The 24,232-nt window shown below is 44.6% G+C and overlaps 1 protein-coding gene across 3 annotated transcripts in view; it reads right to left on the bottom strand.

Moving 5' to 3' along the window:
- The window catches only part of FRMD4B (FERM domain containing 4B), a 343,633-nt gene that overhangs the window by 169,895 nt on the left and 149,506 nt on the right, over nt 1–24,232 (bottom strand). For all 3 annotated transcript variants that reach the window (XM_077451878.1, XM_077451877.1, XM_077451879.1), the window contains exon 4: nt 16,203–16,295. In XM_077451878.1, the coding sequence (XP_077308004.1) occupies nt 16,203–16,295 (93 nt within the window). The remainder of the gene's footprint in view (nt 1–16,202; nt 16,296–24,232) is intronic.

Genomic DNA, 24,232 nt, shown 5'->3' with positions numbered 1-24,232 from the left:
ACATATTCCGCAGCAAAAATGATCCCAGCTGCCGTGTTTGATGGGCAATACCGCTTGCTGAATACGACCCATTCAACTGAATAGGAGCACCCCACCACAATGTGCAATGCTTGCAGTTGCGGCGCACTGGTGCGAGGTTTAGGGGCCTAAAACACAGACAATAAGGCGATATAACTCTTCCTTACAACCAGTCAAATGCCTTTGGAAGAGCGATCCAATTAGGGTTGCCACCTTTTCTTCAAGACAAACCTCAACACTTTAGTGGCCTGGGACACCTTTGGGTGCCCCAAGGAGAGTAGTAATTAGGGGTGCAACGGATCGTCACCAATCTGTGATCCGAATGGGTCACACTGTTCGGATCAACACACACCGCGATCCGTGGCCTCGGCATTAGGAAAGCCCGTGGCTTTGGCCTAGCTCCGGAGCGGCGGCCATCTTGGTGCACCCGTCGGCCGTTTACAATGTGATTGATCCGTCAAATGTGGTGAGGTGTAGCCATATTGCTCTTACTGACATCCTCTCGCGCGCCAGTAATGCTGAACCTCCCCCCAGACAGCCACCCACTTCTCCCAGATGGCAACAGATTTGTGTGTGACTTTCTTGGTTACTTGGGGAGCCACAGCCCGGTCTAAATCATGTGTCCACGTTTTAGTCCGCCTGAAACCCAGATACAAGATTCAAAACCTGGACTGTCCGGCTGAATCCCAGACAGATGGAAACCCTAGATCCAATACCAAACATTCTTTGGAGGGCAATGCAGCTGTAAATGAGGCCTAACAATTTTTTCTCACTCCCCTGTAGCCTCACACATGGGCAGTGGTAAAACAGTTAACATAAGACCTGCTACTTGGCATAGTTCACAGCTGGTCCTATTTTTACTAAACAATTTTTTGGGAGTGGTAGACTAGACTCAGCACCAACGGGACTGTCCTGGCAAATCCAGATCTGTTGGCATCTATTACATACTGTATACTGTATATAGGCAGTTATATACAAATCTTGAATTTTTCTACACAAGTTAAGCAAAGCCCTGCCCTTTGCCATCTTATAAGCCTGACTGTTTGTTAATGAGATCATAAATCACATTAAAAATAGGGAGAATTGGGAGCTGAGAAGAAATAGGACCAAACCTGACTTTTGAAAGAAAAAGTCAAGAATTGCATATAACTTCAGCTGCCTATATCTGTGCATCTATTGATTATTTTGGTATATATAAAGTAACCTTGGCTTACATGTTTTATTCTAGGGTTGCAATTAACGATTATTTTCATAATCAATTAGTTGGCTGATTATTTTTTCTACTAATCGATTAATTGGATAAAAGCCTAAAAGTTTGGTGTATAGTTGGTATGTAAAGTTTAATAAAAAAGACAATTTATAATTAAATATCTATTTGCAGTGGTAAATATAAATAACCAGCTATATGGTTAGGTAACAAAATATCGAATCCATCATAACAAACTGAAGAGATATACTGTATATACTATAATGCTGCGTACACACGATCGGACTTTTAGTCGGAAAAAGCGCTGTTTTTTCCCCCCCCCGGAATTCTGACGGGATTTCGCTCAAGCTGTCTTGCATACACAGGATCACACCAAATTCCGACCGCCAAGAACGCGGTGACGTACAACACGTACGACTGGGCTAGAAAAAGGAAGTTCAATATCCATTAGCCAATAGCTTCCGTCTCGTAGTTGAATCTAAGCGTGAGTTTTTGCATGTTTGAATTGCATACACACGATCGGAATTTCCGCTAGAAAGTTTTTCTGTCTGAAAAATTGAGAACCTGCCCTCAAATTTTAGCTGGCGTGAATTCGGCCAGCTAAATTTTCGATGGATCCTACACATGGTCGCATTTTGAAAAGCTCTCATAGGTCTTTTGCTGCCCGAAATTCCGATCGTGTGTACGCGGCATTAGAAGTTGAATCTGGTAAATATCAGATTCAGGAATAAAAAATTTTATCTAAAGATTTTTTTTTTTTAAAAGACCTAAAAACACTGTTTTACATACAGTATTTTTCAGACAGTATTGTGATAAAATAATATGCATTGCAGACTCCCTTGTCATAGGCAGGTAGCTTGATCCAAGACATACACAAAGAAATGTTTCCTTCAAAGATTTTTATTTTAAGAACGTTTGTTCAAATTTCTAATCATTAGTGGGGTCAAATCGACGTTCGTTTTCCACCATAGTGATGGGAAAATTGGAAGGAGCAAAATAGTGAACGTTTCTTGATCTAATTAACTTTCGGACATTGTTTGTGGTTTTTGTTCAGAAATGACCTTCACTTTAAAATTTAATGTTAAAAGCAAGTGAGATTTTCAATGACATTCATCCCTTCATCAAATGGTTATGCAAGGAGCAGCCCTGATTCTCCTCTTCTGGGGTCCCCCGGTGCTTCTGGTTCCTCCTGCTTTCAGAGTGCCCCTATATAGCAAGCTGCAAAGTATAGCATAGAGTGTCCCTTAAGCAAGGTAAAAAAAAACTTCTGCCTTTAGAATGACTCACTTCTTCTGCCCAGGACTACATGTCCCACGAGGCATTGCTCCTCACACATTCACAAATTCTTAGGTACTTACTTACATGTATGGGCGGTGTACTGAGTTGTATGTGAGCTGCACTGTATTTTTTTTAAACAAGCGCCTTGAAAAAGTATTCATACCCCTTGACATTTTCCACATTTTGTTATATTACAACCAAAAACTTAAATGTATTCTATTGAGATTTTATGTGATAGCCCAACACAAAGTGGCACATAATTGTGAAGTGTAAGGAAAATTCTAAATGGTTTTCAATTTTTTTTACAAATAAAGTATCTGAAAAGTGTGGCGTGCATTTGTAATCAACCCCCTTTACTCTGATACCCCCAACTAAAATCTAGTGGAACCAATTGCCTTCAGAAGTCACCTAATTAGTAAATAGAGTCCTCCCATGGTAACTATGGAGGAGCTGCAGAGATCCACAGCTCAGGTGGGAGAATCTGCCCACAGGACAACTATTAGTCATACACTCCACAAATCTGGCCTTTATGGAAGAGTGGGAAGAAGAAAGCCATTGTTGAAAGAAAGCCATAAGAAGTCAGGTTTTCAGTTTGCGAGAAGCCACGTGGGGGACACAGCAAACATGTGGAAGAAGGTGCTCTGGTCAGACGAGACCAAAATTTAACCTTTTGGCCTAAAAGTAAAACACGATGTGTGGTAAAAACTAACACTGCACATCACTCTGAACACACCACCCCCACCGTGAAACATGGTGGTGGCAGCATCATGTTGTTGGGGATGCTTTCTTCAAAAGTAAAGCTGGTCAGAGTTGATGGGAAAATGGTTGGAGCAAAATACACGGCAATCTTAGAAGAAAACCTGTTAGAGCCCGCAAAAGACTTGAGACTGGGACGGAGGTTCACCTTCCAGCAGGACAATGACCCTAAACATACAGCCAGAGCTACAATGGAATGGTTTAGATGAAATTGTATTCATGTGTTAGAATGGCCCAGTCACAGTCCAGACTTAAATCCAATTGAGAATCTATGGCAAGACTTGAAAATTGCTGTTCACAGACGCTCTCCATCCAATCTGACCGAGTTTGAGCTATTTTGCAAAGAAGAATGTGCAAACATGTCACTCTCTAGATGTGAAAAGCTGGTAGAGACATCCCCAAAAAGACTTGCAGCTGTAATTACAGTGAAAGGCGGTTCTACAAAGTATTGACTCAGGGGGGCGCCATACAAATGCACACCACACTTTTCACATATTTATTTGTAAAAAAAATTGAAAACCATTTATCATTTTCCTTCCACTTCACAATTATGTGCCACTTTGTGTTGGTCTATTACATAAATTCCCAATAAAATACATTTACGTTTTTGGCTGTAATATGACAAAATGTTGAAAATGTTACTGGGTGTGAATACTTTTTCAAGGCACTGTATGTGAACAAATAATGCATTCTTTATGCAGGACAACTAATCGTCTGACCAACTAATCGATTATAAAAATAGTTGACAAGTACATGATTATGTAGATTAGTTGTTTCAGTCTTATTTTATTCATATGCTTGGATACAATTTGAGTTTGAGTCTTGCAAAAGGCGACCTATGCCTAATTAGCATAAAACAACCACCAGCCACCTCCTAAAATAAGGACAAATTAGCGTCCACCTCCATTTTTCACCAGCCAGAATAGACTGTCTATTTTTATTGTTCGCTGTCAGAAATAGTTAAATCGGAATGGACGTTCATTGTGTCGGGTTTGTGTATTTGATAATTCAATCTCTAGGTTATATGTGCGAGAAACTGAAGCCGTGTCCCCCCCAGGCTCTGTTATTATCATCTAACCAGTGCAAAAGTGTAAAGATGTGAGCAATATGAAATAATGAACAGTCGCCTTTCTTGTCTGCGGTGGGGTGGTGAAAGGTCAGCGCGGTGTCAGTTTCACGTGTAGAAAAGGCTGCAGGGCAAGAAACAGGCAGATTCTTGCAGCTTGTTACGAAGTGGAGTGTTTGTGTCACTTGGGGCGCATGTTTCCATGGTAACGTAGGGCACCGGAAATGGATGCGTTAGTGCATGATAGAAATCTATGCAAAATGAAGCATGAGGACCCAGATGCCCAAAGACACAAGAGTACACTGTCATTGTTCAATGTTTGGCCAGATTGGTAATCGCTGGAGATAAATGGCATTAGACAGTAAGGAGGCGCTATGTCACCTCATCGCCACTTTTTTGAACCCCTGAAAATTCACACCACTGGTGCTGCAACCATGGCACGCCATTGCTGGGTAGTTGTGGCATGGCTCTTTTCCATACCTCCCAACATTTTGAGATGGGAATGAGGGACATCTACTAAACAAATGTATGTAGGCATAGGACACGCCCCCTGCCAAACCCCCTTAAAGGAGAATTAACCAAAAAAAGGTTAATTATATCCACAAGGACTTTTTTTTACCTCTATTATTCTTTTATATGGGTTTTAAAAATGTACAAATGCACCAATTTAAAAGTTCAATGAAACGTTTAGCTCTGGGAAACACTTTTTGAAAGATAAAAAGTGCATTTTATATACAACTATACAGATCAGACCAAAATGAGGGACAAATGAGGAGGAAAGAGGGACATTGCTCCAATTCAGGGACAGTCCATCGAAATCAGGGACCTTTGGGAGCTATGCTTTTCACTTATCTGGGTTGCATTCAGTGAGTGGTACTTCTTGCTGAATGGGACGAGAGGATCATTTTTGGCATTTCGCGATGCAAAGCACTGTGGCTGCGGCACGTGGACATTCCCATCCGCTGTCTTTGTGGCTTAAAGTGAAGCAGTTGGGTGTGGTAAAAACACTGCTTAAAGCGTAACTTCCCCCAAACAGGGAAATTCAACTTTTCCACTTCTTCCCCCCTCTATCACGTTTGGCTACATTTATTTTCTTTTTGGGGAAGCGGGTACCTGGTTTTGACCGGTACCATCTCCCACTTCCTCTTGGATCACCTGGGCAATGCGAGCGGAAGTTTGCCTCCCTCCCTCCCTGCCTGCAGCCACACAAAAACGACTTGAGCATGCACAGTGTAAAGCCGGTTGCAAAGCCACAAGGAGTCACAGCCGGCTTCCCACAGTAAACATGGTGCCTCCGGGGACCCAAAGACCGATTAGGAGCCTGAATGGGTGAGGATGGCCCTGGGCCTCTGGACAGCTAAGTGTCCTGTTATTAAAAGTCAACAGCTGCAGTATTCTTCATCCACCCTGAAAATCCTGTTTATAGAGTTAGTTCACCTTTTCAGAAAAAATGAAAAGGTGAACTAACACTGTGCACCCTCCCCACCCCCAGTCCCCGCTGTACTTACCTTTGTGGGTGATGAGCTGTCAGTGCCCACACAGTGCCCATGCAGCCTGTGTAGCAGTCCAGGGATTTTAAATCTCTGCTCTTCTCCCTCCCTTCCAGGAGCAATGCCCTGTGATGGTGCTGACCAATCAGAAGCACTCTGATCCTTCCTGGAAGCACTGCACAGAGAAGAGGGAGAAGAGGTGGGGTTTCCAATGCCCAAACTGCTACCCAGGCACTGACAGCTCAGCATCCCCAAGGGTAAGTATGTGGGCTGCACCGATACCGATATTGGTATTGGTGCAGATACTAAGCACTTGCTCTGATACCCAAAACAATATGGCAAAGAATCGCATGTGATTTGAAAAGGAATGTAGTGTGATTCCTATCCGAATCATGTGTTTTCCCACACGCTCCTGTGTCAACCCAGGCTTGTAATAGTTAGCTAGATAGCTTGTAATAGTTACATAGTTAGTAAGATTGAATAAAGACACCAGCCCATCCTGAGTGAGTGTCTACAATTTTCCCTACCCCTGTAGATTGCACACTCACATTGATCCCTGCCCTCAAGGAGCCCACAATCCAAGGTCCCCATTCATATACTAAGGCCAATTTTGGACAGAAGCCAATTAACCTACCACCATGTCTTTGGATTGGGGGAGGAAACCGGAGTACCCGGAGGAAACCCACGCAGGCACAGGGAGAACATGTAAACTCCAGGCAGGTAGTCTTGGGATTCGAACCAGCGACCCTTTTTACTGCTAGGCAAGAGTGCTAACCACTATAGATGATGTGCCGCCCATAAGTAATACTGACTTAAGCCTGGGATCACACAGGAGCGGTGTGGGAAACCGCATAAGATTCAGGAATTGCAGTGCGATTTGAGCCCTGTGTACAGGGTTAGTTCACCTTTTCATTTTTCCTGTAATGATAGACTAATGCCCCGTACACACGATCGGACATTGATTGGACATAGCGACAACAAAATTAATGGATTTTTTTCGGATGTTGGTTTAAACTTGTCTTGCATACACACGGTCACACAAAGTTGTCGGAATTTCCAAATGTAAAAAACGCTGTGACCTACGACGAGAAATTGAAGTTCAATAGCCAGTGCGGCTCACCCTGCTTGATTCTGAGCATGCGTGGCACTTTGTGCTTCGGAATTGTGTACACACGATCGGAATTTCCGACAATAGATTAAATTTGAGATCCAGATCTCAATTTTGTGCGACGGAAATTCCAATGGAAACTGTCCGATGGAGCCTACACATGGTCGGAATTTCCGCCAACAAGCTCCGATCGCACAATTTATGTCATAAAGTCCAACCGTGTGTACAGGGCATAACACTTTACCTGCATGCTTTTACCACACCCCTATTGCGAGTGTAAATTTATAGATGCATGATATCATGATATTGTATGCATTTCTCTCACGAATATATAAGAAATACTGGGTGTAGTACCGGGACAAGGGGTGGGCGGGAGGGAGGGGTGGCTGCCCTGGGAGCAATGACTCACTGTAGGGGGGCGCATTCCGTCCGTTACAAGGCTGACAGGAGTAGTGACAATGGCATCACTACTCCTGTCAGCCCAGCATTGGGAGCAGCGAGGAGAGGAGGAGAGAGCCGGGATGTGGTATGGGATGTGTTCTCACTCTCCCGCCTCCTGTATTAACAAACAGGTGGCAGTGTTCACAGACACACAGGAACTGAACTAGCAGATAGGAGGAGAGGGGAGAGAGACCACAGCCCGCTTTGCAGAGTGGAGAAGTTTCCAGGAGAGAGCCGGTATTGGAGGAGTGAGCCAGAAGGGGAGGAGAGGGCCGGGAGTAGAGTAGAGAGCCGGGAGTAGAGTAGAGAGCCAGGAGTGAAGGGGAGAGCCAGGAGTGAAGGGGAGAGCCAGGAGTGAAGGAGCTGGGAGTGGAGAAGAGAGCTGGGATTGGCAAAGAGAGCTGGGATTGGCAAAGAGAGCCGGCATTGGCAGAGAGAGCCGGCATTGGCAGAGAGAGCCGGCATTGGCAGAGAGAGCCGGCATTGGCAGAGAGAGCCGGCATTGGCAGAGAGAGCCGGCAGTGGAGGAGAGAGCCGGCAGTGGAGGAGAGAGCCGGGAGTGGAGGAGAGAGCCGGGAGTGGAGGAGAGAGCCGGGAGTGGAGGAGCTGGGAGTGGAGAAGAGAGCTGGGATTGGCAAAGAGAGCTGGGATTGGCAAAGAGAGCTGGGATTGGCAAAGAGAGCTGGGATTGGCAAAGAAAGCTGGGATTGGCAAAGAGAGCCGGGAGTGGAGGAGATAGCCGGGAGTGGAGGAGATAGCCGGGAGTGGAGGAGATAGCCGGGAGTGGAGGACATAGCCGGGAGTGGAGGAGAGCCATCAACACAAGCATGTGCCCAGTGTTAAAACTGAGCTGCACAGTTTGGCGTCTTTGCCCTGGGCGCTGAATGGCCTTGTCTCAGCACTGACTGGGTGCAACATATTAAAAAAAAAATTGAGAAAAAGAGAAAATATCTTGAGAACTTTTGATTTTGTCCCATTCTCAGAACTACCACACCTTTATACATTATGCAAAAAAACAAAAAAAGCACCCCTAAAAACGAATGAGTGAATGCTGGTTGATTTACACAGAAGAAATGAACATGCAGTTTCATTGGATGAATAGCTGCAAAATGTATTCTTAACTAACCCTAAAGTGTTTGATAAGCTGCCCACCCAGCACCATTGCAGTATCAGTGATGAGGCTCGGTAAATCAGATGGGGTAAATACGGCTGTTCTGACTGCACTTGACTCAGTCTTCTTGATTTTAATTCCAAGTGTTAGTTTACAATGGATCAACCTTCGTTTCAAAACTGGAAAAACCAGTATAACCAGTCTGCTTGCCTAAACACAATCCCCTTTCCCCTAGTTATTATATAATGGATTCTGTTCTCAGGTCAAGTTCACGGAGTGCCCTGTAAAGGGTTTGGGTGCTGCCAACATTATACCCAGGGGCAGATGAGTAACCGGAAAGCCCATGAGACACAAACTAATCTCTGCCCTCCCTCTGTATATAATGGTAGGTTTGGGAAACCAATATCGACTGTCAAATTGTATATTATAAATCAAGCCATACATGTTATTATTTGATTGCACAACCTCTAAAACACTTTTCTCTGTCAACAGCTCTGCTGCAATGAGCTGCCTGACTGCCTATAGAAGGTACACATGTCATCACCCACATCTAAAAGCAAAACAAAAGTATGTATATGTGTCCTCTGCAACTTTTCGCCCAGGTTTGATAGTTATTATATAAAAGCAGATTTGTAACTATAAAAGATAGTCCACGTCTCTATTCTATTCATTCCTATGCACCGCAGCTCCGTGGGGGGAGGCGATAGGGTCCCAAGCATTACAGAAAACTGCAGAATGTCTGCAGACATGCTGGTAGGTTAATCAGATCCTGTCTAAAATTGTCCCTAGTATGTATGAATGTGTGTTAGGGACCTTAGGTTGTAAGCCCCTTGAGGGTAGGGACCGATGTGAATGTACAATATATATGTAAAGCACTGTGTAAATTGACAGTGCTATATAAGTGCCTGAAATAAATAAATAAAATATTTGTACACAACACACTGCAACCTACCTCATGACAGTGTTGAGGTGTACACAGGGCACGTGGAACACAATTGTTTTATGTGTGTACTTGCAGTGGGTCTGTACTGATTAACGCAGGTCAGTCACTACACATTGTGTGAATGGGCCCTAAATGCAAGCAGTATACATTTCTGGATTTTACCTGGTTTTAGCCTCTTGCAGTCCAATATACAGCAGGACTGAAACAAGAAGATGTGCAAGGAGCCAATCAGTTTGTGTGCTGAGAAGCAGCATGCTAATAGAAGGAGAGAGCAGAGTGACATAGATGAGCCCATCGCTGTGCTGCTTCTCCATTCACTGTCCAGTCACAGATTGGGGTGAATGATATTGACTGAGAAGCTGAGGACATCTACTGACAAAAAAAAAGTACTGCAGGAAGATCTTTGGCTTAACCCCTTGGCACCGGCCACACGCAAATATACGGCCTCTCAGCAATTGGTCCTTGGTGCTGAGAGGCCACATATTTGCATGAATTGCTGTCATTACAGCTGTGCTGAGAGGGCGCATGTTGCTCGCTCCCAACACACAGTTACACGCGCCTAACCAAAAGCAAGTGCGATCGGGAGGTTTTTCTACGTGATCTTAAGCCCCGTCTTGCCTCTCAGCATCATAAACTCCTTAAAGGGCCAGGAGGCGCCAGTATGAAGAGGTTAACGCACATGTAGATATAAAGGAAGAGTGAAAGCATCCGGCATCTAGTGTCAGAAGCGACAAAGAGTAACTGGGTTCGAAGGACACGTGAGGTGAAGGATGTGGAATCATCAGCTTATAATGGAGGGGAAGAAAAAAACGTATAAAAAAAAAAGGATGGAGGGGAGGATGGGAAGAGGAAAGGTGGGGGACAGTCAGAATGAGGAATGGAGAAGAGGAGTGCAGAACTAAGCAAGGGGAGAAGGTAGGGAACGGTCAAGACAAGAAAGAAGAAAGGAAGGAAATAGGTATAGACATAGACAGGTAGAGAGGACGCAACCTGGGGGTTATATGGTGTTCCAGAACAGTCCGGCATACCTAAGCTGCCCAGGGGCAGCATGGGGAGAGCATAAGACCACCATGGGTTCTATACTTTGAGGAACCAAGTGTAGGAGTCATGAAGTATACTGGTAATTTTCTCATGAAGCATGAGGGTAGTCAGAATGCTCTTCACCTCGGCAAACCCCCCCGAAGGCTTCCTCCAAGCCCTGGCAATGGCACGCTTTAATGCAATGAAAAGGAAGAGGGCAGTGGAGAAGTGTCTTTGTGGAAGGGTACATGAAAAAGTGTTGAGAGAAGGCCGTAGACCCTGGACCAATGCGGGCAAGACCACCAATATAATAAATCTTTTAACGGGTTAACAATTTTCATGTTATGTTTGGCTTGAGTTTTGCGTTGTCCCCAGAACAGAAGACAGCAGTGTTTCAAACGGAAACACTTTTTCATTACAACTGCCCAACCTATTTCCCTTCTACGGAGATATTCCCTTTTACTTCCTGTTGTGTTTACAGGACAGCAAATGAAGGAAAATCTCCCCAATGAGACACTGAAGGAAAAAGTTAAGATATTTAACCCTTCCCTACTCTATCCAAAATGAAAAACTTCTGGCTTTACATATACTGTAATGCATACACACGACCGGATTTTGACGGACTAGGTCTGACGGAAGGAATCTGTCGGATATTACGATCGTGTACGGGCTCCAGTGGACTTTTTCCCAAAAGTCCAACAGACCTAGAAATAAAACATGTTTCAAATCTTTCCGATGGACTCGAGTCCGGTCGAAAAAATCCATTCGTCTGTATGCTAGTCCGACAGGCGAAAAATGACGCTAGGGCAGCTATTGGCTACTGGCTATGAACTTCCTAATTCTAGTCCGGTCGTACGTCATCATGTTCAAATCCATCGGACTTTGGTGTGATAGTTTGTGGCCAAGTCCATTCTTTCGGAAGGTCCGTCGGAACTCCACTGAAAGTCCGTCGGGAAGACCATCGGACCTAGTCCGTCGAAAAGTCCGGTCGTGTGTAAGTGGCATAAAACTTTGTTAATGATGAGCTGCTAACAGGCTTGTAAAGCAGGCCGAATTCTCTCTCCAGGGCATTGTACAGAGTGAGAACAATGTCTCCATTATGTCTTCTGCTTTCTCTGCACTGGTAACAATACTTCAATTAAAGGAGACGACACTCGGGACACGAAGACACGGCTGAGTTTGGGGACTCAGCTTTCCTTTGATTAATACAGCGCTTTCCACGCAATGGATAACAAGCCGCCGCTGTGTGCTCGCTTCTGTTTATCAGGGCACAGCTATAGACTTGTGTCAGCTTCAGAAGTGGCAACATGGAAGACAAACTATTCTGAAACTCTACCATGGAAAATGCACAGCAGGAAATGTTATCCTTGTTAGTTCAGAGAAAAATATACCCTTAAAGGGAACCTGTGAAAAATCTCAGAGGGAAGACGGCATTCTTTGATTCCTGGGCTTCATACTAGCTAAGAGGGCAAGATATCAATCAGAGTGAAGCTGAGTCTGTCCAACTTCACTGCCCCATCATTACCATGTGGGTAGGAGGAGTAGCAAGGGCTCCTTCTACCATAAAGACGACCTTCGATGAGGAGGGATGGAGGCTGCTTTTACTGAGCCTCCCTTTTGAAAAGTAAGTTTGAAGGAGGAGGAAGGAGGGAGGAAAGATGGATGGATGGATGGACGAAAGCAGCAAGGAAGGAGGGGTGGAAGGACGGAAGGTTGGGGAGGGAAAAAGGAAGGAGAGAGATTAATGGATGGAAAAGAGAAGCAAGGAAGGAGGGGTGGAAGGAAGGAAGGAAGGTTCGGGAAGGAGGAGAAAAGGAAGGTGGGGCTATAGGAAGGCAAGAAGGTGGGCAGGAAAGAAAAACATTATGGAAGGAAAAAGGAAAGAGGGGAGGGAAGAAGGAATGAAAAAAGAAAGGAAGTAGGTGGGGAAGGAATGAAGGAAGAAAAAAAAAAAGGGTCGGAAGGAAGGAAATTGGTGATGGAGGAGAAAAGGTAAGTGGGGATAAAGGACAAAGAAAAAAGGTGAGGAGGAAGGAAGAAAAAAATGGAAGCAAAAAAGAAAAGAGGGGAGGGAAAAACGGAGGGAAGGAAAGAAGGAAGAAAGAAGGAAGGGAAGAAACTAATGGATGGAAAAACAAAGTAATATAGGATGGGAGGAAGGTGGGGTGGAGAAAAAATGGAGATAGAGAAGGAATAAAAATGGGGAGGAAGGAAGGAAGGAAGGGAAGAAAAGTGAGACTAAAGGATGAATGAACTTAGGAAATAAAAAAGAGCGGAAGGAGGGAAAGTGGGGACATATGTAGGGTGGAGATAGAGGAAGGAAAGTAAGTGGGGAGGGATGAAGGAAGAAAGGAAGGTATAAGGTGAGGCATAAAGGAAGATAGATAGGAAGGAAGGAAGGAAGGAAGGGAGGGGAAAGACTACAGGATGGCAGAAGGAAGAAAGGAAGGAGGTTAAAAGGATGGAAGGAATGTAGATAGAGAGGGAGGAAGGGAGGGGAAAGACTAAAGGATGGAAGAAGGAAGAAAGGAAGGAAAATGGGGAGGAGGATGAAAGGAAGATAGAAAGGGAGGAAGGAAAATAGGAAAGAAAAGAGGAAGAAATGAGGGAACATAAAGACTAACAGATGGATGAATGAAGGAAGTAAGGAAGGAGGAAGGAGAAGGGAAGGAAAGAAGGAAAAGAAGGAGAATATGGAAGGAGGAGAAAGATAAAGAAAGAAAAGTATTGTCAATGTATGCAATGCTCAGACTGCCAGATACATCAGTGCCCCATTGTTCTTAAGACCATCTATAGGCAGTTTTATTTAGGTTGAAAGAGGGTTTACAGAGGGAGACAACACTAAAACCTTGGCTCAGGATCCAACCATTTCCTACTCTATAATTAATACAAAATTGTTTGGTTGGAGTTCCACTTTAGGTTTACCAGGAAGCAGAGAACAGTACCAATCTAGCAGATCTAACCCTTCTATACTTATACTAACAAAAGGATCTCCTTTGTACTCCTCAGTGGCAGCATGACCTGGGCAGGCACAGTAAACAGCAGGCAGTGCTCCGAGTCACCCAGCTGTGACCGTCTCATGGAACAAATGAAAAACTCTGAAAAGTGAGCTATTCCTTTAACTGCTGGACAGTTGCAGACTAAACCTAGATCTGGAGGCTGGGGTGAGGTGTTACAGTGATAGGATGTAAAAATCCTTTAACCTTCATGGCTAGTTGGCTACGTGACCAATAAACATGACGTTTCATAAACTAGCCACCAGCTGATTACATCCAGAGCTTCGCCTTTGTTGCATCTTTTATTTTACTCAACAATTGACGTTCTTTGACCCAGTTCACAGGGATGTTACCAGTTCATCTTGCTGACTAAAGATATCATCACAGCCCTGCAATTTTGGTGACTAACACCCATGGACACTGGATATAAAACTGCACCAAGCGTTTCCTGTCATCTGAATGGGGATGCCAAGCATGTAGCGCACCCTGCTGGTCACTAGTGTAATACAACATTCAGCAGAAATGTAAAGTTTGCAGCACTTTAAAATGGAAGTAAACCCTTCCAAACAACTTTGACCTACAGGTAAGCCTAGATTAAGGCTTACCTGTAGGTCCAAGTAATATCTCCTAAACCTATATGGTTTAGGAGATATTTGCCCGAAAATGGGCACCGCTGTCTACGGCGCATGCGCCGTAGACAGCGGCGCGCATGCGCACTAAATGCGGCAAGTCCAAGAATGGATTTGCCAAATTTGTCGACTCCCGTGCGCATGCGCGGGAGTGACGTCATCGCGGCCTCGCCGTATGACAGCGGCGGAGCTGCGAGGCGCGACTCCCGTGCGCATGCGCGGGAGTGACGTCATCGCGGCTTCGCCGCTGTCATTGGTCGGAGCTGCGAGACGCCACCAGCAAGATGGACGCGGCGGACTACAGGGATCAGCGGCGACTTCGCTGGCTCCTGTGTCAGGTAAGTGACACATAATGAGCTACTATGCGATGCATAGTAGTCCATTATGCTTTACCTTTGCAGGGAAAAAAAGAGGAAGTAAACCCATCAGGGTTTACTTCCTCTTTAAGGCTACTTGAACACGGAGCAGTCTAGTGCAATTTATTTTTATTTTTATACAGCCAGCTGGACAGAGGTAAGGGGGTGGGTAAGATAAATAGAAAACTTTTATTTCTGCAAAAAAAAAAGTACACTAATAATAAGGGGCGGACTGGCAACTCATGGGGCTCTGGGCAATAGCAGATTATGGGGCCCCCGGGCAATAGAAGAAGATTATGGGGCCACATGGTATATACACAGTATATATATATATATATATATATATATATATATATATATATATATATATATATACACACACACACACACACACACACACATATATATATATATATATACACACACACACACACACACACACACACACACACACACACACACACACACACACACACACACACACACACATATATATATATACACACACACACACACACACACACACACACTATACACACACACAAAAGGTACTGGATAGGCGGGGCAGCTATAATCGTGGATTAAAAACAAAACAAAAAAAACACAGATTTGTACATACTGTCCCTGGTTTTATTGAGGCTGATAACCCTGGTGGGGCCCCTTAGTGGCATGGGTCCCTCGGGTAGTGCCCGAATGGTCAGTCCGCCCCTGCTAATGATATATAAAAACATAGGGGAGCTGGATTTTAGAAAAAAAAAAGTGAACTTATCCTTCAAAGTGCTTGTAAATTTCTGACATGAAATACGAACAAAGCATATCCCACTATAGTGAGTATATTTGTCTCAATTCTGAGCACCAAGTGTCATTTATGTCTGCTGCCTTGTTCCTCTGTTATCAGCATGAATCATTTAAGATAAATTTTCCTGACACCAAGAAATAAAAAAGGTGACACATGAGAGAGCTCCAGCGCACAGCCCGTGACTGGCAGCCTCAGCTCTGTTTCTGTGTGCTCAGGTCTAAGAGCTCCCCTCACTGAGATCTACAGAGCATTCCTCCAAACTTTTTGAGATGGGAATGAGGGACACCTACTAGCAAAAGCATGTAGGCATAGGACACGCCCCCGCCATGCCCCCTTAAAGGAGAATGAACCAAAAAAAAAGTTAAAGTTAAACTCACAAGGGCTTTTTTTTTACCACTACTATTCCTTTATATTGGCCTTTGAAATTTACAAATGCAGCAATTTAGAATTTGGATGAAAGGTTTAGCACTGGGAAAAACTTTTTGAAAGATAAAAAGTGCATTTTATATACAACTATATAGATCAGACCAAAATGAGGGACAAGTGAGGAGGACAGAGAGACATTGCTCCAAATCAGGGACAGTCCCTCCAAACCAGGGACAGTTGGGAGCTATGACAGTGTATAACATCAGCCCCCCACTCCCTGCTTTCTGAAAGCTCAGACAAGCTGCAAAAACTCTGGACAGCTGTAGGGGAGAAAGAGCTGCAGATACACAGGTACAACTTTTGAAGGAGGATTTGTTTAATCTCTGTGTATAAACTGAGGTAGTCACTTCACTGGGTTTATGTAAGGATTTGCAACCACTTTACATACACAGATAACAGAAGAGCTGATTTTCCTGCCAAAGGATTTGTATTTTTGTTCATCTGGTCAGTTTTTATATTTATGAGAGTTCAGTTACAGTATTTTATTTATCCATCAACCCAGTTTAAAGATGCAATTCAGAGTGCATCCATGCAAATGGGAGATGAGAGATGACATACCTTACCACAAAGTAAAGCGTTACCGGCCCCGGTTTCTTTGGCAAGTCATGGTCAAGCACTCTCTGTTCCATCTGTAGCCAAGAGTATTGCCCTCTGTAAGAGAAAACAAAATACTATGCATTAAAGATTCTGTACTAATCGTATTTACAAATCATTCACAGTTATTGGTGTAAGATTTTTTTTTCTGCATTATAGAGCGAGACCATGGTGCCCTATAATCCAACATGGTCTCCTCTCCATTGGGCACTGCCTAGAGGGATAACAAAAGCCAGACCAGAGCTAAACTGAGGATCATAAGAACTGGTAACTGCATATGGGAGGTCCTTTTGGTGCTTTTGTTCTAATAATAATGCATCATTTTTAATTAACATGCCAGGGTCATTTTAAAGGAAACCTGTCAGGATAGAAATATTGGAACCATCACCGCCTTAGGCATGAAGGGGCAACATTTGGTCCCTTGCCTCATCTTGTGTTTTCTTTCATTGTCCCCTACATGACTGGTGTGCCCTGTAGTCACATAGGAGCCCGCAGGAGGAACAACAAAGGATGGCAGGGGATGCAACATTCCCCAAAGTGTGTTAGAGCTGAAGATCCATTGGCAGGTTTTCTCCGCATCGGAGTGAATTAAGGAACCAGGACAAGTATAAACTGTTTTATTTTTTATTGCATTTTATCACTTTAACAAGAACTTGTACAGTAAAGGCAAGCAAGAAATAAGCCAAAGGATCATTAACCACTATTGCATATAGGTTTTCTGCAGCTGATCTTTTCTCCATTGACTTGCCATGCCTTAGGCCGCGTACACACGAGAGGATTGTCCGCCCAACTAAGTCCGTCCGACAATCCGACAGACAGTCCGTCCTACTTTTGAATGAACGGACTTGACCACACACGATGAACAGACAGTCCGCTGAAAGCTTGCGCGATGACGTGTACAGCACGTACGACGGGACTAGAAATACGACGTCCTATACACTGCAATGCAACCTTCGGCCGTGTAAATCCTTTCTGAGCATGCGCCATACTTAGTCCGTCCAACTTGCCTACTCACGAGCGGACTGTCCGCTGAAACCAAGTTTGGACGGACAATATTACGGAAATTCCGAAAGACTTAGTCCGCCAGACTGTCCGCTGAAAAAGTCCGCTGAAGCCCACACACGAGCGGACTGTCCACTGAAACACGTTTCAGCGGACTAAGTTGGACGAACAATCCTCTCGTGTGTACGCGGCCTTAGTCTGCACTAGGTCTCTATGTGGAAGTCGGCAACTTTCTAGAGGAGCAGAGCTGCCCCCCCGAAGATTGGTGATATGGTAACTGGAGGGAAATTAGCAAAAAGCAGCAGGACAGGTGGAAAAAAACAGGTGGAGCACAGAATAAATGAAGCAGAAGCAAGGGGGTTCCTGCAATGCAGGTCTTCAGGTGCAATTTCCTCTCCAGCAAGAAGAGTAATGCCCCATACACACGATCGGAAATTCCACCAGCAAAAGTCCAATGTGAGTTTTTGGTCGGAAAGCCTGATCATGTGTATGCTCCATCGGACTTTTGCTGGCGGAATTCCCACCAGCAAAAGATTGAGTGCAGGTTCTCAATCTTTCTGTCGGGAAAAAGTTCAGATTGGAAATTCTGATCATCTGTACCAATTCTGAAGCGTAAAATTCCCACGGATGCTCGGAAACAATTCGACGAATGCTAGGAAGCATTGAACTTCATTTTCTCGTCTCGTCGTAGTGTTGTTCGTCACTGCGTTCTTGGCGGTCGATAGTTCAGAAAACTTGTGTGACTGTGTGTATGCAAGCCAAGCTTGAGCGGAATTCCGTCGGAAAAACCATCCATGTTTTTTTCCGACGGGAAATCCGCTTGTGTGTACGGGGCATAAGCAGCACAGTAGAGACTTCACCATGTCTTACTCCAAATCAAGTGAGACTAGCAGTCAGAGGCACAAAGCCTTAAATCAGCCATGGTCAACTTCCTTTATATAGAGGACCTTAATCTGCATTAGTACATGCAAATATCATGCAACTATCAGTAACAGTGAAGAAATTAAACAGGAAAAGTTAAACTGCAGATATTGTTTAGTAGTTTAAGAATGGGGATATGCCTTAAAACGAAACTTTACCCAAATGGGAAATTAAACTTTAAGTCCACTCCCCCCCCTCCTCTACCACATTTGGCATATCTTTTCTTTGTGGGAGGGGAGTCAGTTCCCTAGTTCGACAACTACCCACTGCCATTTCTGCTTGGCTCACCTAGGCAATCTGAGCGGAAGGTAAGCACCCCCATTCACCCGCAGAGTTCTGGGACATGTCACAAGTCCCAGAAGGCTGCGGAGCCATTCACAATGCACATGCGCAGTAAGAAAGCTGGCTTTTAAGCCGCTTTCCACACTAAAGATGCCGGCACCAGGGACCCAAAGACTAGTGAATAACTAGTCCAGGTGAAGAGGGTGTTGGATCTCTGAGCAGGTAAGTGTCCTTTTATTAAAAGTTAGTAGCTACAGCATGGGTCTTCCAACTACGGCCCTCCAGTTGTTTAGGAACTACAATTCCCATCATGCCTAGTCATGTCTGTGAATGTCAGAGTTTTACAATGCCTCGTGGGATGTGTAGTTTCGCAACAGCAGGAGGGCCATAGTTTGGGGATCCCTGAGCTACAGTATTTGTAGCTACTGACTTATTTTTTTCCACTTTAAGATGTAGTCAGAGACAAGAGACACATTACATTAGACTTCTAGAGATCCCTTCTATTACATTCCCATTACAAATCAATATTTTCCCATTTGTGCACACTACAGCCCACTGACAAATACCACACTTGCCAAAAGCAAGATCCATCCAGGAGGCCTTTCTATACCCAATATTTCTAACTATTATCTAGCTGCCAACCTCCCCTCTGTTCTATCTACATGCCACCCATGAACTGCCATTATGGGCCTCTCAACATTTAATAGGATGCTGTCCAGTACCTGTATCTTCATCTCACCATCCAAAAGCCCTCAATCCCATTTTTTCCTATTCTTTACAACTCTGGGATTCTGTTACATTTTCTAAAGGTTAAATCTTGCCACATATTCCCCTTCTGGGGGATCCTTGACTGCCCCTGTTCCCACTTGGAGTGAAACACCCCGCTTAAACCTGTTGGCATGAATGGGGCTTTACACGCCCTACTTGATGGTATTAAAATTTTCCATGAACTTCTCAATTTATATGAAATTCTATTTTCATACAGATAAGACGCTACATCCTTAATCTTCTTTATAACCAGTCTCTCCCTTTTTTACATCCTGTCTTTTCAATTTCCTTGTCACTGCAAAAACAAAAACTGTACTGATTGCACCAGCAAGTAGAAAATAGTGTAAGGCCAGAAGGTAGAAATGACCCTCATGTGCCTGGTCTTATCTCCTTAGTTTACACATCAATAATGTTATCTAGCTATTGTTAGATGTATTTACAGCTGACATTTGCCAGAGCCTTTAAAACCACTTCCTTGAGCTTTGAGGAAGTCAAAAATAAAATTGCATGGAATCATAATTAGGGAAAAGTTAGGGACTCCTACAAAAGTTTCCCTGAACTGTATGTACACTCACAGGGTCTGGATCTTGGTGTGTGTTTTGTATGTATTTTAGATCTGTGCAGTAATCCAGTGTGACATTTTACCTGTGTGCAGGAGCTTCCTGTTATAAAGACCACTCACTGCTGCTCTCTCTCCTTGTGCAGGGTGACTGGTCTCGTCTCCGCCCCTCCCATGGTTTTCTGTAGGTAACTGGTAGTGGGTGGGGCCTACTGGGCCCCTCCTACAGCTCTGCTCAGGCTATGTATAACACTGTGATGATGTTATTACTACATTTACAAGATAAGGCATGTGGCGCTCACAAAATTGATTTTAATCCATGTTTGCTATGGAGGAATATGTTTACCGCTTGCAGACTGCCCCCCGTACATTTACTCCAGCAGGGCAGCCACTCTGTACCAGATCACATACCTATTAGACACTTCTCAGTCTTGGGCACCACCGGCGAACCGCTCCCGCTGTGTTTATACAAAGCGGGAGCCTAGTGGCGGGAGCCATGGACTCAATTTCAGCCAGAGCCTCTCAATTACTCATTACAGAGGCAGAACAACAATCTGCCTATGTGAACAAGGCGGGGGGAAAGCTATTGATCCTGTGTTCCTGCTAACACAGGACACAGATTTTTGCCTTCGCCCAGTCAAAGCACCTCCCCCACAGAAGGAAGCACAACCTAGGCCTACATTTAACCATTTGCTTGCCCCTAAGGTTAACCCCTGCCCTGCCAGTGTCATTAGTACAGTGACAGTGCATTTTGTAGCACTGATCACTGTATTGGTGTCACTGGTCCCCAAAAAGTGTCAAAAGGTGTCTGATTTGTCCATCGCAAGATCTCAGTCCTGACATAAGTCGCTGATTGATGCCGTTAGTAGAAAAAAAATAAACAAATAAAAAAAATAAAAACATTTCATAGTTTGTAGACGCTATAACTTTTGCACAAACCAATCAATATACACTTATTCGTAATTTTTTTTTAACCAAAAATATGTAGCAGAATACATATTGGCCTAAATTGAAGAAATTTGATTTTTTTAAATTTTTTATTGGGTATGTTTTATAGCAGAAAGTAAAAACTATTTTTTTTTTTTAATTGACTGCCTTTTTTGTTTATAGCGCAAAAAATTTAAACACAGATACAGAATGTGGGGTATGCTGAGTGCAGGGTAGTGGATGGATGGGGTGGAGGGGGGTACAGGGGTGGAGTGTGAGGTGTAATGAGGGTACAGATAGTGTGGAGGGATGTACAGGTGGTGCTTAATGGGAATACAAGAGTTGCAGAGTAAGGTGAAATGGGGGATGCAGGGGGTGCAGAGTTTGAGGTAGTTGGGAAGGTGGTGCTGAGGGTTGGCATTGTGGAGATACAAGGGGTGCAGTGTGCAGGTGATGCTCAGTATTGGGGTAGTTAGGGATGCATGTGTAGATAAGAGGGGGGGTGAAGTAGGTGTATGTGGGACAGTGTGGAATGCAGGGAGTGCTGAGTGTTGGTCTAGTGGGGATACAAGGGGTGCAATATGCTGGTGATGCAGATTGTTGGGGTAGAGGGGGATGCAGATGTGGGGCAAGGTGTAGGGGTAAGAGGTTGCAAAATAAGGTGTAATGAGGAATACAGGGTGTGCAGAATTGTTTGGATATCGGGATGCAGAGGGTGCAGATACAAACTGGGTAGTGGAGATACAAGACATGCAGAGTGCAGGTTATGTAGAGTGTTGGGGTAGTTGGGGGTGCAAGTGTAGCTAAGGTGTAGGGTGGATGAAGGGGGTGCAGAGTGTGGGATAGCATGGGATGAAAGGAGTGCTGAATCCTGGTGTTGTGGAAATACAAGGTGTGCAGGTGATGCAGAATGTCGGGGTAGTTGTGGATGCAGTGTATATAAGAGGGGAGATGAAGTAGGAGCAAAATGTGGGACAGGGTGAAATGTAGGGAGTGCTGAGTGTTGGTCTAGTGGAGATACAACGGGTGCAATATGCAGGTGATGCAGAGTGTTGGGGTATTTGGGGATACAGGTGTAGGGGGGGATGGAGGGGGTGCAGAGCGTGGGACAGCGTGATATACAGGGGGTACCAAGGGTTGGTGTTGAGGAAATAAAAGGGGCGCAGCGTGTAGGTGATGCAGAGTGTTAGGTTAGTTGGGGATGACAGTATAGAGACAAGTCTAGAGGGGGGTGAAGGTGGTGCTGAGGGTTGGTGTTGTGGAGATACAAGGGGTGCAGTGTGCAGGTGATGCAGAGTGTTGGGGTAGTTAGGGATGCATGTGTAGATAAGAGGGGGGATGAAATGTGTGCAGAATGTGGGACAGCATGAGGAAATAAAAGGGGCGCAGCGTGTAGGTGATGCAGAGTGTTAGGTTAGTTGGGGATGACAGTATAGAGACAAGTCTAGAGGGGGGTGAAGGTGGTGCAGAGTGTTGGTTTAGTGAGGATACAAGAGGTACAATATGCAGGTGATGCAGAGTGTTGGGGTAGTTGGGGATACGGGTGTAGATAAGGTGTAGGGGGGGTGGTGAAGGGGGTGCAGAGTGTGAGACAGCGTGGGATGCAGTGGGTACCGAGTGTTGGTGTTGAGGAAATACAAGGGGTGCAGCGTGCAGGTGATGCAGCGTGTTGGTGTAGTTGGGGATGTCAGTGTAGAGACAAGTCTAGAGGGGGGTGAAGGTAGCGCTAAGGGTTGGTGTTGTGGAGATACAAGGAGTGCAGTGTGCAATTGATACCGAGTGTTGGGGTAGTTGGAGTTTCAGGTGTAGACAAGATGTAGGAGGGTGAAGGGGGTACAGAGTGCAGGACAGCGTGGGATGCAGGGGGTGCCATGAGTTTATGTTGTGGAAATACAAGAGGTGCAGTGTGCAGGTGATGCAGAGTGTTGGGGTAGTTGGGGATTCATGCATAGACATGGTGAAGGGGAGATGCAGGGGATGCCAAGTGTTGGTGTTGTGGAAATACAAGAGGTGCAGTGTGCAGGTGATGCAGAGTGTTGGGGTAGTTATGGATGACACTGTAGAGACAAGTCTAGAGGGGGGTTAAGGGGGTGCAGAGTGTTGTTGTAGTGGTAATACAAGGGGAGCAGAGTGTGGGTGTTGCAGATTGTTGGGGTAGTTGGGGATTCATGCATAGACATGGTGAAGGGGAGATGCAGGGGATGCCAAGTGTTGGTGTTGTGGAAATACAAGGGGTGCAGTGTGCAGGTGATGCAGAGTGTTGGGGTAGTTGGGGATGACTGTGTAGAGACAAGGGGGGGGTGAAGGGGGTGCAGATATACAGCTATGAGATGCAAGGCACAGGGAGAGCATGGCTATTTTGCCGGAAACAAAGTAAATATTTTAGGGTACGGCTTTAGTACAGTTACCATTTCCAGATGTTCCCTATAAGGCACTTTTGGAGTTCAGGTTCACTTTAAGGCTCCGGGGCGCACTGCGCTCCCTCTAACAATATCACGTACCTGCCATTTCACTCCATGAAAACCTTTCAGTAAAATATGAGCTGTATTCATAAATTGGCCCTCGAGAGCTGAAAATCACTTGTTTTATCAAGATTACAAATCTCTCCCTAAACAATATTGCTGCGTCCTGTGCAAGAAAGATTAAATATCATAGCGAACGCTTATTTTCAGAGACGCTATCAATAGCAGGAAATAGCTGGCACAGTGTATGAATAGCCTGGCGCTACAATACCCCCAGAGCCAGACACCCGGCCCTTATTAATTTTTCTAAATTATTCAAAGAAGTAATTATAGCAGCCTCACTTTACATATGAACCGCTGCTAATTGATTCATCATAGCCGGTTCTATTCAAAGAGGAGAGAATGTCAGGCTCCTTAAATATTAATAACATGCGGGTGCGTTTCATGTAAGTGGGGTGTTCGTGACTGTTCTGGGAACATACGATCGCTGAATGGCTAACGATTATGAATAACGATTATGAATAATTTCCCCAGAAATTAAATTAGATTCTCATTAACCATGTGCTTCCTTCGTAATTAAACGGTGGTTTGCCATACGGATTAAGGATCTGGCGCCATAAGTAAGGGCTCCATTAAAAGAACAAATTGAATGGACATGAGATTGTAACCCTCAGACATGAAATATGAACAAAGCGTATCCCTCTATAGTGTGTATTTGTCTCAGTCCTGTGTCATTTCTGTCTGTTGCTTTGTTCCTCTGCTATCAGTAACATCTGACAAATTTTTCTGACACCAAGAGAAAAATGGTGACAGGGGAGGGATCTCCAGTTGAGTGGCAGCCTCAGCTCTATTCCTTTGATCTGTGTGAAGGGGGGCGTGTCTCTTTTCTCCATTCAGCTTTCAGAACTCTTCTCACTGAGCTCTGTAGAGTGTAACTTCAACTCTCCACCCCCTTTTTCTGAACGCTCAGACAAGCTTTAGAAATTCAGCACTTTGAACAGATGTTAACAAGAGAAGATTGCAGATAAACAGGTACAACTTATGTAGGAGGCTTTGTTTTATCTCTGTGTATC

This window comes from Lithobates pipiens, unplaced genomic scaffold (assembly GCF_037356315.1).
Source record: "Lithobates pipiens isolate NorthernLeopardFrog02 unplaced genomic scaffold, aLitPip1_a1.2 Scaffold_23, whole genome shotgun sequence".
NCBI lineage: Eukaryota > Metazoa > Chordata > Amphibia > Anura > Ranidae > Lithobates > Lithobates pipiens.
Note: the sequence above shows the minus strand (reverse complement) of the source record. Positions and strands in the feature narration are given on the sequence as shown.